Genomic DNA, 16,620 nt, shown 5'->3' on the forward strand with positions numbered 1-16,620 from the left:
AAACACAGTGATATTAGCACACGCCTGGGACTTTGTCACCAGTCGAATCACAGATTTTTTTCACATCAAATTGCAACTGCAGCAGGTGGCTCAAAAAATTGCCTGTGCTCACCAGTGCTTAGAAAATGGTCATTAGATCTTGTAAGGTAATGCATTAGTTTGAAAGCATATATATTACCATGTTCACAAATGTGGGCTTTAAAAATAGCTCATGACTACAGGGGTACTTCAAAAAGTTCATGGGGAATAGAAATCAAAATTAAGTTTACTTTGATACAAAAAATTCGAAATCTTTATACAAGGAGTCTTCAATAAGTTCACGGAATAGTATACTCTGAGAAGACTACGCATAGATTTCAGGATGAGTTCCTTTTGTAATTCTGTATATTTTGTTTTATGTACTGAAAATCAGTATTCTGAGGAGAGAATCCTTAGGCTTCACAGACTACTAAAGATGTCTATGGTGGCCGGTGCTGTAGCTCAATAGGCTAATCCTCCACCTGAGGCACTGTCACACCGGGTTCTAGTCCCGGTTGGGGCGCCGGATTCTGTCCCGGTTGCCCCTCTCCAGTCCAGCTCTCTGCTGTGGCCTGGGAGGGCAGTGGAGGATGGCCCAAGTTCTTGGGTCCTGTATCCACATGGGAGACCAGGAGAAGCACCTGGCTCCTGGCTTTGGATCAGCGCGGTGCACTGACCGCAGTGCGCTGGCCGCAGCGGCCATTGAAGGGTGAACCAATGGTAAAGGAAGACCTTTCTCTCTGTCTCTCTCTCTCACTGTCCACTCTGCCTGTCCAAAAAAAAAAAAAAAAAAAAAAAAAAAGAAAAAGATGTCTATGGCACAAAAAAGTTAAGTGCCTCCATACTAGTCCACTGCTGCTAGTTCAGAAATCCTTCAGGACAAAGCCAAGTATCTAGCAAGTACAAGTAGCCCAAACATAGAAGCTGCCCACTCAATTACCCAGTGAAATCCTAGCCTTTCAGGAACAAGCCTTTGGAAGTGTAAGGGACTCAGTCCTCTTGACCGTATCAGCTGCCCTGGTGAGGAGCAAGGGACCTCTCAATCAAGTGAGAGTAAGGCTGAAGACTACCAACTGCAGCCGCCTCCTCCTGGGGAGGGAGATGTGAGCCCCAGAGAAGGCAAGTTGCAGGGCAGAAGGCACAAGGCAACAAAGTGCTGACATCAATACCACCAACCAGGTCTTCTGGAGTTCATCTTCTGCTTGCTAAAGGACATGGCCTTTCAACACTGGATGTGAAGCCAGCGGGTGAAGGCCCCTTCTCTGGAAGCACACACCTTCATTCTGTTTTGTTCTGCAGGTCAAGGTCCTCAGGATGAGCCCGCAGATGTAGGGCGATCAGGCAACGTGGCTTCATGCAACGCTTCTCAGGGTAGGGTCCAGGAGCCTCTGCATTGCAACGATAGGGAGTGTGTTACCAACACTGGATCCTGTGCCCGGTTCAGGTCTACCTCATCTGAATCTCTACAGGGGGAGCTTGGAAGTCAGCATGGCTACCAACCTTCCCCACAGGGTCATCCGACTGAGCACTACTGGTGCAGTAGTTGAAGGGCGAACCCCAGTTCAAGCCCCAGTTCTACTACTGACTTAGTTGAACTGCTTTGTACAAATTACTCAAACGTAAGATAGATCCCTAAGGAGCATTTCCAAAGTGTGATTGTACCCACCTTTCACAGCCATGGGGGCCAGATGTGGCAATGCATACAAAGCCTTTCACAGTGTTAGACTCTGCAAGCATTTTCGGTGATTGTTGCTGTTTGTGAGTTGTGATTAACTGGGTGTCTTCACTAGGAGCATTGTTTTTTCTCTCCCGCAAAGGCATGGCTATCTATCCCTCAACTGTACCCATGGAGCTATGACGTATGCAGGTCAGTGGCCCCACTCCCAGTCAGCTCCTAGTCCTGGAGGAGCACACACCCCCACCCCGTGTGCCTTTCAGACATCTCTGACAACCAGAACTGTACCCTCAAGAGAGTTCATGGGATCTTCTCTGGGTGATACCAAGTGACCCTGTAGCCAGTGGAGGGTCTCTAAGTCCCAGAGCAATGATGCTGGCTCAGGCTGCACACTGTGGTTCACTTCCCCTTTGGTTGACATTGAAAGTATCTCCAAGCAACCACAAAATAGAAAGACCTCAGACCTCTAGGAAACCTCAGACCTCTGCAAGTTCCCATCCCCATCACAGTGTCTTTAGGACTTCAGTGCGAAGGCTGATTTGCACTTGCTGATAGATGCACCTCCATGCTTTGGGCTTCTCTGACACCGTGGAGTTGCTTCTGGTCTTGCACAGGACAGTGAACAATAATAGTCCCTGACAACAATTTGCAAATGTCTAGAGAGTGTGGCACATAACCACCCAAGCTCCATCACACTTCGGTGGAATAGTTCTGCGTATGTACACTTGACACCCTTTCCCAAAGGTTTCCAACATCCCAGAGTAGTAGTTGGCAAGAGAAGATACCCTTTATTGGCTGCGTTCTTGTCCTTATCATCCCCCCATCCCCCCTCCTCCTCCCAGTGTTCCCTTCACATCTCAGATAAAAAGCACTTGCACTCAAATCCTTGACTCAGAGTCGCTTTCTGGGGGGAACCTCACCCAAACAAGTGTCTGCCCGCAAATTTGAAGCTCAATGCTAATAGGGAATAGAATTTAATAATTAGGGGAAGAACCCAATCTCCCACCCTTTCAACGATTCTTGATTAAGAATAAAGTCAGTTATGCTGAGGAAACCTAGCAATGATATATACTTTTTAAGGCAAGGAAGGGAACAAAGACACAAACTTATTCAATAGGTTTCACATAGAAAGTCTCCCAGAAAAAAATATATTTTATATATATCTTATATATAGACTAGAAATTCCCTTGACCTGCAAGGATTTCCCATAGATTCTGATTATTAAAGGTTTATCACCCTATGTTAGTGTTGGCATTTCCTGGTAGGATGTTGGGCCCTAGAAAGACACAGAGCAACCCCTAGAGCATCACATATAATCAGTTTTATTGCCAGGTAAGAAATTCATATTAATATAGTGAATACATATGTTTACAAATAAACATTCTTAGAAAACAAACAAATGTTTTTTCTTTGTTGTAGGAAGTATTATTGGTATCATAAACTCTGCAGTTGTGACAGTATTAACACAGGTTTACTTGCAGAACATACGATTACTAAAATATTTGCACAGAAAATATGCTCCATTTACACAAATAAACTGGGGGTGGGGGAGTTAGATGGGGATGCCAGGCAGAGCCCAAGGTGGACGTAGGCTGGGTGTCTTAGGGTGGGTAAGAGGATGTCAGACTCTGGCCCCAGTGGGCTGGAATCTGGGAGACAACTAAAGGCAAGAAGTAGAGGCCTCTAGGGCATGGGACAAGGAGAGGACCTTCTCTCGGCTGTGTTCCGGCTTTTCCAATTCCCCCCATCCTGGCTATGGGATCCTGTCTTGGAACATGGGACTCCTATTCAGTTCCATGGGTCATGTTGTCTTTCAGCATCCTGAGATCTGTGCACATGCCCCCAGCAGAAGCCAACGGATACACAGACCTTCCCCATCCAGCGCATCTCTCAAAGCCTCCTGGAAGGTAATGAAACTAAGAAAGCTCCGAGGGGTGTCTGTCTTGGACAGCACTACTTGGCAAGCACCCGTCCTGCTGGGCTTTCGTCACTGCTACGTCTCCTTCATCAGATGGCACCTTTGCTGGCAAAATCACAAATGCAGACCCCGAGGAGCCAAGTTCGCTGGATGCTGTTGGCTCATCAAAGAAGGGGCATGAAGAAGAAATGCAATATCCTTGATTCAGAGACTAAGAAAGACCCTGAATGGCAGCTGGGGTTAGAATGAGATGAAATAGGTTGAGGGCAAACAGCAAAGATGACAGAACTCTGAGCTACAGGGAACCCCTCCAATAAGTCAACTCTGTCTTTGCTCAAGTGTGGGCTGTGTGCCACCAGTTGACATAAAACTCCAGTGGGTAGCACATGGATCAGAGCTGTGGTCCCTTTTAATGTACATTTCAGTCTTTCTGATGAGTTCAAGCAAGAGGCCTCCATGGGATGTGCTGGTGTCTTCAACGACTCTCTAACATCTGCTAATCTCCCAGAGAGAGAGAGAATGAACCAGGCTTTAGGTTCAGACCCTCCCCCAAGCAGCTGTATCTAGCTAGAATTTAATCATTGCTGTTTTGTTGCCTTGGGACTTATTTTTATGCTTACTTTCTATTTATGGAGATTGATACTGGTTTTCTATTTGTGATGAAGGCAGGAAATTTTCCTTTTAAAAATAAAATGTATTAAGAATGAGTCAGTTTAGACACAGATATTGTCATGGTGACACACAGATATGCCAAGTGTGCCACAGGCATGCAGGAACCAATGCCAAGGAAATACCGACCACACTCAGCAGTATTTCAGGGGTCAGGGTTCCAGCAAGGAGGCCGGGAAGGTGGGCACTAAACCTCTGACCCCTGCTTCCTCTGAACAGCACCAAGCCTCTTTACACATGGTGATCTGATACGGCAGGTTCTTCGCAAGGTTTCATTTGTAAAAACAGGCAGAGTTTTTGCTGTTTCAGAAAGCTGGAAAAGCTCCACTTGGCCTCAATTCCACATGTTCGAGACAGGAGACTAAGGCCCAGAGAGAAGAAATGCATCGTTGGTGTCCTGATATCTATTGGGAGTGAGGAGGAGAATTATCTGGTTTGGCTGATTCTATGATGCCAGGGTAGACAGACAGGTGAGACAGAATATCGCAGCTCAGGATCCCAGGGAACGCTCAGAGTGTTGTTTGCCCAGCTTCTGACCCCAGAGGCCTGTGGGTCTCATGGAAGTACCTAGTCATTAATTAGTGAGGACCTTTGGGGTGAGTCCCAAACCTCTCGCTAAATGAAAATCTCTTCCCCTTCCATGGCCTGCTCTGGGCTTCCACTGGACTAAAAAGAACTTGTAGGAGAATGGTCTTGGTTAGCTATGAGAACCCATCTGAGAAAACCCTCAGAAAATTCTGGCTAGGGGTGGGGTTGGGGGATGGGTTGAAATACCCAGGGAGGTCATTTGGAAGGATGGTGGGAATAAGGGGTGTGTCCTTAGGTCCCCCGACATTGCAGCAGCCCCCTTCAAAGGTGTAATAGTGTGGGCTCACCTACAAAGAAGAATGGAAACATCTACTACTGCAGAAAAAAACAGGAGGAAGGAGGCTAAAAGAACACAGGTTACACTTGGAAACAAGACTGTCATGAAACAGTAACACATTGAAGGCACCACCCACGCTGATGACATCTTCAGTCCAAAGCAGGAGAAGTTTGGCACGGCAGGGGCAACACGCTGAAGGGGAGGGGAAGGCGGAGACAGGCAGTTCCTGGAGGACTGTTTCAGCTCTGGGAGGTGACGGCGACAGCCAGGATCGAAGGTGTCTGCGGCCCCACCTCACCTCCTGTTGTCTTTTCCGACGGTGGGTATTCTGTGTTGTTGTTGATGTCAGCTGTAGACAACGTCCTAACTCTTGAAGATGTTGGACGAACGTTAATTTGTGGTTCGTGTCTGTTTTGTAAAGGGTTTATGTTTTGTCTTTAGAAAAAGTGTCCCTTCGTATTCTAGACCCTCTCCCCGCCATCAAAGCCCGGGCCTCCCATTTCCATGGTCATGGTCATCACGGGGGCTTCTCAAAAAGTTCTTTCCTCCCCATCCCTGACCCCCATCCATGGGCTCAGGGTGTTTTATTTTATTTTATTTTTTTGAAAGTTTTTTTTTTCTTTTTTGCTGTCAACATAGACAATATGAAAAAGTCCTATCCCTATATGGTTGGGGGTCCAGTTCCTGCCTCCTACTCATTAAAACTTGGTGTTCACATCAGCACTTCTTGGGGGTAGAAAACAATGCTCTTGGTGTAGGCGAATCTCTCCCAGAACAACTCTTCTGACATCCATGCTTCTCTGTGCACAGCCTCACCCTCTCTCTATCCCCTTTCACCCGGCTCTTTTATCAAAAAAACAGATAGCACATGGCAAATAGTGCATGTGCTCACATGGACAATTTCTCTAAATTGTGCTACTTTAATTATTATTATTTTTTTTTTTGCCATCACAGATTTCAGTTTCCAGTTAGGAGGAAAAGAAAGACTAGCCCCACGGTGTGGGTGTGTGAGCTGGCCACCTTGGGCCCGATGTTAAGAGGGTGCCTCCGTTTCCCCTTTGCTGTATTGCTGCATGTCCATGCTCCTGTCTTCCTCAGCTGCCTGCTGAAGCGTGTTAGGCGTGACCCAGGGAAAGCGTGATTCTCTGTCACCAGTAGGTCTACAGTGGGTTCCTGTTGAGAGTGTGTGGGTGTGTGTTTGAGGGATGGAGGGTAGGAAAGGTAGGGACTGGGATTTTTTGCCTCTCTCAGTTGAATGTGGTCTCCAGGGAACTCCCTGTAGCAAAGCTCAGACAGTCACTTCTGTTTTGCTGTTGGTGATGAAGTATGGCTGTGGGGGTGGGTAGTGCTGGGTGCGAGTCCCCAAGGGGTCGCTGGAGCCCGACTCGGCCGTGCCAAGCTTGCTCTTGTTGCCATAGGCCTGCCGCCGGAGAGACTGCTCGTTGGGGTCCCAGCCCTTAAAGTTGGCGGTGGCGTTGTAGGCCAGGGGGTGTGGGGGCATCTTGTTGGTGCGGGACTTCTGTCCATTCTGCTTGGCGGGGCCGTGCTCAGGGCTGAAGGCCCGAGGCTCATCCTCTACTCTCACGGGGTGCAGAGGGAGGTTCCCCTTGGCGGCCAGCTCTGCCAGGTGCCGTCGCTTGGAATAGAAGTCGTCATTGACTTTGTCAGCTGTGCAGTGGGCCAGATGGACGAAGGAGGGGAGGAGAGAGAAGAGAGAAGGAGAGAGGAGAGAGAAAGAGAGTTAGGGATTGGCAGGTCAACTCAAGAACAGCCTACAAAAGGGCCAACAGTCCAAACAAGACACACTAGCAACTGCACCTGCAACAAGACAGAGGGGCGGGAAGCACAACAGCAGCATCAGGAGGATTCAGGACGTTCCCCAGAGGACCTCTAGATCTCCCAAATAAACACACTTCCCCCGGCACTGGCCCACCTAGCGTTCTGCCACCCTTGGCTGCCGTGTAAAGCACTAAGAAAAAGAATAATTCCCAGGTGTCGGATTCTGTTCCAGTTGCTCCTCTTCCAGTCCAGCTCTCTGCTGTGGCCCGGGAGGGCAGTGGAGGATGGCCCCAGTGCTTGAGCCCTGCACCTGCATGGAAGACCAGGAAGAGGCACCTGGCTCCATGGCGGCCATTGGAGGGTGAACCAACGGAAGGAAGACCTTTCTCTCTGTCTCTCTCTCTCTCTCTCTCTCTCTCACTGTCTATAATTCTACCTGTCAAATAAATTAAAAAAAAAAAAGAATAATTCTCATTGGAGAAACCATTGAACATGTTGAGAGATACCTATGTCTATCTGCTACCACCTAAGACAGCCAGTGCCAACCCAGGAGTGTGTTTTCTTCTGGTTCTTTCAGTAAACAGATTTTCCTTTGGGATTCTCAGGGTTTTGGGTGCTTACTTTCATTTTCACTTTTATCAGCTAAGAGCTACATTTAACCCCCAGCTCTGCCAGTTACTAGCCAGGTAACTGTGGCTACATTACTTAAATTGTAAGACCATCAGCTTCTGCACAGGAAAGTAGTTACAACAGCAAAAAGAGTATATTTCAATCCTTAACTATTAGCCATTTCCATGATCATAACTAAAACATTTCCAATCCTGTACCATCGCACCAAATATTTCTTCATCGTGCTATAAATTACTAATAAACACCATCTGAACATATATACAATATTTCATTGAGGAGAACTATCAAAATTAACCAATACCGTCACTGAACATTCAAGTGGTGCCAACATTTTGCTTTTACAATTAAGGCTAAGATGAGAATCTTTTGACTTATGCCTCTCCTTATATTTAGGGCTTTTAACTTGAAGTACCTTTAAAAAGTTTTCTTAATCTATATCAGGAATTTGCAAACTATGGCTCACAGGTCAAATCTCACAACCACTTGTTGTTGTAAATAAAGCTTTACTGGGAATGAAACCATTCCCATTGCTTTCCGTATGGCCTATGCTGCTTTTACTATGCAGTGGCAGAACAGAGTACCTGTGACAGAGACCACACAGCCTGCAGAGCCTCGAATAGTAACTTCCTACATCTTAACTAAATAGGATACTGCCCCTTGGTCTGGATTACTTGTAGAATTATAAACATGATGATGGATCTTGATAATGAAATTATAGATCTTATTAAGGATTCTGATACATATAGATAGTGCCAACTCTACAAAAGACTTGTACCAATTTCCACTCAGTTGAACCATACTCTGTCCAGCATTCCTGATTCCTCCCTCCCTCCCTCCCCCCTCCCTCCCTCACTCCTTCCTTTCCTCCTTTTTCCTTCATCCTATTCTTTCTTATTTCCTTATCTATTTACTTGATACTTTTATAACATCTCCTTTTATTTTCTCTTGCAATTATTTTATTATAAGATTCTCTATATAGTTTTTAAAAGTTTATTCATGCATAAAAAGAGGACTGATTTCATGTATTTCACACATACAGTTTAAAAAATATAACAGTACTACTATCCATCCCTCCCTCCTTCTTCCTTTTTAACTTTTGTGATAACACACCTTGAATTTACGTTATCCTAACATCAAGCTTTTGAACTTACAACTCTTGGGACACCAGACATATTTTCTGCTCTTCCATCCACACTGCTGACATCCCCAAGTCTTCCTCGTGTGAGTTTATATAATTCACAGAGACCATCAAGGTTCCCTGTTGCTTTTCTCCTTTGATCCTTTCAACAGTGAAGGTAGGAAAGGCAGAGATTATTAATGCTTCTTGACAAATTAGGAAACTATCAAATCTAGGCTCATGCAATGACTTAAGTGAGGTTATCCACACCTCATGGCTGAGCCAGGACAGAGCTGAAGTCTACTGGACATTATTTTATGCTTTGGAAAGGCTGGGATGGGAAGCTTTGGTTTCAAGATGGAAACCCAAACATCTCCCACTTGCTTCCTCTATGTCTATGGCAGATGTTACTTGCTGATCACAAGGTCCTTTCTGATAGACCTGGCTTCCACTCAGACTCCTCAACCACACTCCATAAATTAACTTTATGGGATTAACACAGTTTTGCTGAGTTTCTATCCCTTTCCATGCAAGTGACCAAGACAGCTGCAATTTTCAAAAGAAAAAAAAATCCTCCCACCTTGCTAAAATCTAGAACTATCTGAAGGTACAGACTGGCAAACTTAAAAAGGAATCTTGGAGTCTGCTACTAAACATGGAAGAGAAGCACATTCCTGAAGTATCATAGATTGCTTAAGATACACAAGTTAAAATTAGAGCTGGGACTAGACCTCCATCATCCTGTCTTTAGGAGAAAGACATAGATTTCCAGTTCCATGCAGACACCTGGGAGCCTCCTGTAGCTATTTAGTAAGATCAGAAATGTGGCCCACACATAGATTTTGAGTTCCTTGAGTGATGAGTGATTCTACTGTGGTGTTGAGAACCACAGGTTGGGGCCCAGCATCTAGCACAGTGCCCCTCAGCAAGGTTTTGTAGTGAACCAAAGGGAAGCGGCCTCTCCCTTCGCTTGTGTTATCCTCATCTCCCTCCCAGCTTGGGGTCCCCTCTCTCCCAGGAAGCATGGCAAGGTGAGGGTCCCTCCCTAGTAGGCTCTTGTTCATAGCACTTGTCACAGCCACTGTTTTGCACTTGTCCATGCAGCCCATTCATTATTTTCTATCTCACTCCCTAGACTTGCAGGAGGGCAAGGCTAGGGCTGATTTTGCGCTGCACTGCAAAATCAATGCCCAGCTTAGATCCTGGAAGATACTAGGTCCTCAGGTAACACCTGATGGATGAACGCATGAATAAAACACCATGAGAATGTAGAGAAGGCCAGCAGGGCAGGAGGAGAGGAGGAAGCTCCGCTCTCGCTCTCCTCTCAGTCGTCCCTTGTGGGAAATCTCATTTGCTCTTGTGATGGACCCAGCCACGACCAGAATCATTCACCCCATCCTCTTTGTAAAGTGCCTAGTCTCAGTCTTACTGGAGTGAAGGATACATTCAAAGCTTCCTGTTTCCAACAAAGGGAGAAAACTGACTGCAGATCATCCTGGCAGCTGGGATAAGTGATGTCTTGCAAGAATGTTCTAAGGAGAAAAGGAGACACAGAGGCATTCGCTGCTTGTCATGTCAGTGCAGGTCAGGGAGACGCTCCATGGAGAGACGCCATGGAGTCCCACATGGGGAACCCACATCCTCCTTCACACCCAGACCTGAGTTGGCCCCTTGGTGGACCTGGTACGGGACACTCCCTGGACAGAGAAAGCGTTTGATACTTGGGACAAGAGTAGAATGGACACAAAGTCTGTGCGCTCTGGAGTCAGATACATCTGAGTTTATGAGACCTTAGGGATGCCCATTAACTTCTTATTCCTCTCTCTTAGATATGAACTGGGGGTGGTACTAACTCCTCTTACATTTATTGAGAGGAATACATTACATAAGTAACATTGCAAAATTCCTGGAGTACAGTACCTATTCAATATGTACATTTCATCTAACCTCTACCCATGAAATAAGCACTAGATTAAATTGAACAGCACTTACTGGGCCAGGCAACCTACTCGGCATAAGGGAGACACTCATCCAAACCGGTCTGCCCTTTCTTCCCACGTCCCTTCCTGCCACCACCTCTCCTCTGTGTTTGCTGAATGCCAGTTTGTCGAGGGTATCTAAGGGGGTCTTGATCCGATTGGGAAGGGGCTTCCTTGAGGAAGCGCTCTTTCAGCTTAGATGCGAAAGTGAAGAGGAATGAGAAAAGCAGTGCAGGAGGAAGCACGTGGTCTGCTGAGGGAAGGGCCACGGTGCGTTACTGCAAACGCCTCCACAGGGTTGGGTTTCTTTCCCCGACATCTTCAACCTGGTCTGGCTTTCTGGCTGGCTTTAGCTCTCAGGCCCATGAAACTCTCTGCCTCCAGGGAAAAAGATCCCAGGCTGGCCTCCTGGAGGAGCCCATGGGCCAGTTACCCACATTCATTGCAGCCAAGAGTTCATTAATCACCGGGTACTGCTGAGGTCATCCCCCACCACGTGGTCATCCACCGACCTGCCAGCTACTGAGAGATGCTCACAAGCCAGGCTGCAAGCAGCAGCGAGCCCACACGAGAAGGACGTCTCTGCTCACCTGAAATGGTGAACCCGGTAAACGGTTGCTATGTTAAGCCACGAAGCACTGGATCATTTCTTACGTGGCAGTAGACAGCTGATCCACCACAGCATTTGCAAATGTGCTGAGGTGGGAATGAACACAGCAGCTTTGAGAAGCTGAAAGCAAGTATGAGTGGTGGCATGAAGAAAGTAAGATTACCCCCAGATCATCTTATGTGCTGCAGGCAAGGTTCTATCATTCACACCCATTTATTTGTCTCGCTGTATCCCAGCAGGGGACTCGAGTGTGTCCGAGGAGTGCAGCACAAACACAGATTCGGTGCCTGGGGTTTAAGACTTTCCTTCAAAGACATAGTTTCAAGGTTGCTTCCATGACAAGGAGGTAGTTCAGGTTCTGCAGGTAAACCCTTCCTATCAAAAAGCAGTGTTAGCCAGCACTGCAGCTCACAAGGCTAATTCTCCACCTGTGGCACTGGCACACCGGGTTCTAGTCCTGGTCGGGGCGCTGGATTCTGTCCCGGCTGCCCCTCTTCCAGTCCAGCTCTCTGATGTGACCCGGTAGGGCAGTGGAGGATGGCCCAAGTGCTTGGGCCCTGCACCTGCATGGGAGACCAGGAGGAAGCACCTGGCTCCTGGCTTCAGATCGGCGCAGCGCACCAGCCATAGCGGCCATTTGGGGGGTGAACCAACGGAAAAGGAAGATCTTTCTCTCTGTCTCTCTAACTCTGCCTGTCCAAAAAAAAAAAAAAAAAAAGCAGCGTGTTCATGCACTCCCTTTCTACAGTGCCTGCAGCCAGATGAGGAGGATAGAACTGCTTAGCTGGCCACTCCTGGCTGCGTGGAGCATGGTCCCTGTCTCAGTATATTGAAAATCTCATTGTGCAGGAAACAGCAGAAACACCAAGCAGTCTTGTAAGTCCCATTAATAAATGCATTAACCTAACCAGCCCCAGGATCGCATGGGCAGATGGCTGACAAGCAGACCAAGAAACAGACGTGTGAGTCTTCCAACAACACAGGTCCTCTCCAGTTTGATTTTTCTTCATTTAAAAAAGAAGAATAATGAAAGAAAAGGTGCTTTCTTTCCAATGAGCCTAATTGCCTTGAAGGAACAGGGGTTGTAAAATTAAACTGTACCTTCCTCCATCTGTCTCTCTCTTAATGAGCTGCACACACTTGTACAGGTGCGGGGCGGGACGGATCCTCGCTTCCCTGGAAATTGAGAGCAGTGGGGTAATAACCAGTTTTCAAGATAGGCTGCACATCTGAGGGTCTCGGCAGGTGGCCTCCCACCTGCCTTCTTTCCTTGGGCCAAAGATATCTTAAAGAGGGGTTCCTACAGCTCATGCTCACTTGGGTCTCAGCTGATGGATTTTCCTTGGTGAGCAAGGGCCCTGCCCAAGCTTCCTCATCTGTCTCTGTCTTTGGTTCAAGAATGTGATAAAATGCAGTGATGAACCCTGGGTCTTCATTCTGAAGAACAAAGTGCAAATTCTTTGCAGGGTCCCCCGAGTCGGTGTGACCCAGATTCTAGGGGACTTGTCCACCTTCGTTTCTTCCACACTGATCATGAACCTAGAGCTGCTGTAACAAAGCTGCAGAAACCGCATGACTTAACAGAAATCCGTTCTTACAGTTCTGGTGGCCACAAGCCTGCATTGAAGGGGTCGGCAGAACCATGCTCTCTCGGAAAGCTACCGTGGGGAAACCTTCCTGCCTCTTCTAGTTTCTCATGGCTAGCAGCAACCCTGGACATCCACTGCTTTTTTTGCCACATCGTTCAATCTCTGCCTCTGGCTGTCTCTCTCTGCCTCTCCACCTCCCCCGCCCCTTTCTCTCTCTGTGTATGTGTGCAAAATTCTCTTATCAGAACACCAGCCATTGTGTTAGGGCCCACATTAATCTATTGGGCCCTTATTTTAATTTGATTATACCTGCAAATGCTTTACTTCCATGTATAGCCTGGGGGGTTCCCAGCAGACATGGATCTGGTGGGATGCAGTTCAAATTCCCCAAACACAAGATACTGCTCACAAACTCAGAGGCTTTGGACCTCATCCCTGCAATCCCCATGGCCAAAACGCTCCTTTCTGTCATTTGCTGCTCTGATCAGAGATTCCTTCTCAGGAAACACTCCTGACGACTCAGTGGAGGCTGTCCCACCTGTGCTGTTACAACTTCCCCTTATTTTGACACGTTCTCAGCCGGTATCACTACAGTGACTTTCCTAGACGGCTGGCTGCATACTGTTTGCTTCCCTTGGCTAAAGTATAAGCCCCACTGAGGGCAGAGGTGGTATCTGTTCTGCTCAGGGCTGTATCCCCTGCATCCAGCCCAGTGCCCAGAGCCCAGGGAACAGAAGAGGTTGATGATATGCATCTGATGAAGGAAGGGAACCACTGAAGATATTTCAAGTCTGATGACTTTCTCTACTATCCTGAAAATGTACAGGGTGTCTCATCTTCTGGTCATCTGCTCCATATCACAGAACAGCCAGTGGCCTGCTCTTTAAACCGATGGAAGGGCTGGCACCTGACTTATTTCTCTAGCAGATCAAGGAGACTCCTTATGTTTGCCTGAAAATCTGCAGAAGACGGGATAGTCTTAAGCAGTCCTAGCTCAGAGGAGGTAGAATGAATGAGGTGAAGGAGGCAGGGTTTGGTTAAATAAAGTGGACATTGCAGAAGGCTGAGTACTGAAGTGGTCTCCTTCATTGCAATCAGTGATAAGTGAGGTAGTAATAACTCACTTTTACTAAGGATGTGTTCCATGGCAGGTACTCTGATAAGAGATGGACATGTGTTACTCCTGGTAACACCTGCAATGCCCTAATTAGGCAGGAGTCATTATGGGGCCCATTTTAGAAGCAGGGATATGGAGGCTCAGAGGACCTTAGCAACTTGTCCAAGCGATGCTCTCAGGATTTGATGGATGAAAACCTAGTTCTACCTTTTGGCTTTATTGCCGCAATAGCCACCATTAACTTAGCCACTTGCTTGCACTGTGTAACGTGAACATTGTTTCCTTCGCAAGGGTCTGTTTCCTTCAGAAGTAAGGAAAAGGAGGAAGGGGAGGGAATTATGCAGGGAAAACTTTCTTCCCAATTCTTCTGCTCAAAACATCAGAGAGGGGCAGGTGCTTGGCCCACCTATTAAGACATCCTCTAAAAGAATGCATGGGTTCAAGTCCCAGCTCTTGCTCTTGACCGAAGCTTCCTGCCAGTGCAGACACTGAGAGGTGGTTGGGTCCTACCATACAAATAGCAGACCTGGATGGAGTCCCTGGCTCCTGGCTTCAGCCTGACCTTGGTGCAGCTGCTGCAGGCACTTGGGGAGAGAACCAGTGGATAGCAGCTCTCTGTGTCTCCCTTCCCCACCAGGAAAAATCTTCCTGCCTCAGCAGGACAGAGCTGGGGGTGGGTAGCAGTGGGGGCTAGGGAAAAGTCTCCCAGCCAGGCTTGGTGCTTCCAGCATTCAGCTGGCAACTCCATTACAAGAAGGTCTCAGCACTCTCTGCAGCGTGCTAGCATTGGCTGGGGCACTGGCCAATCACAGGCTGAAAGACAGCTTATCACAGGGCTGGGTTAGAGAAGGAGCCCTGTGCTACTTGTGGAGAAGAGACAGATTTCTTCATCACCACCCAGGGTAGGCCACGCCCTGGGGACTCCCCCTGTGTCTTCTCCTTAGGTGGCCCCCAGTGGGCTCTCCATGTTGTGTCCCAATGATTTCCTCCATGAGAAGGTAGTAAGATTGTGTTTTGAACTATTCATCAAGATTTAATTTCCTGCGGCTTCCACCAATGCCTTCTCCGCCATGCAGAGAATAGAAATCATCCTCAATATGGACAAAGAACCAAGGCATTGGCTTTGAATCCTATACCAGACTCCTCGGTGCCCTGGGAGACACCCATCTTGAATAGCAAGGCTTTAGCGTGAGCCCTGGGACTGTTGGAAGCAAAGAGCAAAGGAGGCTAAGAGTGTGAAGAATTTACTGCCCCACGTTCAGACAACATAAAACTCATTTTGGAAATAGGCACATGTGATTTTCATGACTGTACAACACTCTTTATGATAAGGAGGAAAGGGTCTGAACTTTGAAAACAGAGGGAACTGAGTTCAAATGCCAACTCTTTTACCGAGAGGCTTGGGACTTTGGTCAAGTCACCCTGGCTCACTAAGCTTTACCCACAAAACTGAAAATAAAACAATGCAGTCTATGCACCAGGGGCTTGACAGGATTGTAGAGACTCACAGAGAGCACCTCGTATCATGGAAACTGCCAATGTCCTTGCCTAGGAGTAAGTGTTCAATGGATGGTAGCTGTAATGGTTGTCATTATTAGAAAGTAAAAAGAGGGCCAGCACCACGGCTCAGTAGGCTGGTCCTCCGCCTGCGGCGCCGGCACACCGGGTTCTAGTCCTGGTCGGGGCACCGGATTCTGTCCCGGTTGCCCCTCTTCCAGGCCAGCTCTCTGCTGTGGCCCGGGAGTACAGTGGAGGATGGCCCAGGTCCTTGGGCCCTGTACCCGCATGGGAGACCAGGCTCCTGGCTTCAGATCGGCGTGGTGTGCCGGCCGCAGTGCGCTGGCCATAGCGGCCATTGGGGGGTGAACCAACGGAAAAGGAGGACCTTTCTCTCTGTCTCTCTCTCTCTCTCTCACTGTCCACTCTGCCTGTTAAAAAAAAAAAAGAAAATAAAAAGAGGGCCAGAGCTGTGGTATAGCGGGTTAAGCTGCCACTTGCGATGCCAGCATCCCTTGCCAAAGTGCCAGTTCAAGTCCCAGCTGCTCCACTTCCTATCTACCTCCCTGCTAATGTGACTGGGAAAGCAGCAGGAGATGGCCCAGACCCTTGGGACCCTGCTATCCATGTGGGAGACCTGGCTGGAGCTCCAGGCTTCATGGCTTCAGCCAGGTGCAGCCCAAACTGTTGTGGGTATTTGGGGAGTGAATGAACAGATAGAAGGTCTCTTTCTTTCAGTTTCTCTCTGTCACTCTGCCCTTCAAATAAGTAAATACATCCTTTTTTAAAAAAAAAATGAAATGAGGATAGCAAAATCGATATCAGAGCTTGGAGAAGGCATAAGCTAGACAAGGTATAAAAAAGCCTGGAGCACCACACACTGTACAGCTGGGCCCCGTAAGTGAACATCTCTACTTGGGAGAGGTCAAAACAGATGGCTGTCCACCTTCCAGGTCAGCTTTGTTCTACCTTGGGCACATGGTCACCCCCTCCCAAACTGGATGCCCCAGCTTTCCTGTAAGTTAAACTTGGACATGTGACTGATCTCCCCACAACGGAATGCCAGCCAAAGCCATACACCCAATTCCCACTTAACCTAACCTCACTCAAAGAAAATTGTCCACCCTGGGTCTTTCTCTGTCCCCGCGTCCCACTAG

The 16,620-nt window shown here is 47.7% G+C and overlaps 1 protein-coding gene across 3 annotated transcripts in view; it reads right to left on the minus strand.

Annotated features, from left to right (window-relative positions):
* Positions 1–1,280: 1,280 nt before the first annotated feature.
* The window catches only part of SHISA9 (shisa family member 9), a 319,156-nt gene continuing 303,816 nt past the window's right edge, over positions 1,281–16,620 (minus strand). For 2 of the 3 annotated variants that reach the window (XM_002711757.5, XM_008257739.4), the window contains one exon: positions 2,997–6,813. In XM_002711757.5, the coding sequence (XP_002711803.1) occupies positions 6,434–6,813 (380 nt within the window). In that variant the 3' untranslated portion in view covers positions 2,997–6,433. Of the gene's footprint in view, positions 1,407–2,996; positions 6,814–16,620 lie in introns of those variants that run through there. The other variant, XM_051847822.2, reaches the window with a different exon arrangement.

Source organism: Oryctolagus cuniculus, chromosome 19 (assembly GCF_964237555.1).
Source record: "Oryctolagus cuniculus chromosome 19, mOryCun1.1, whole genome shotgun sequence".
NCBI classification, from domain to species: Eukaryota; Metazoa; Chordata; class Mammalia; order Lagomorpha; family Leporidae; genus Oryctolagus; species Oryctolagus cuniculus.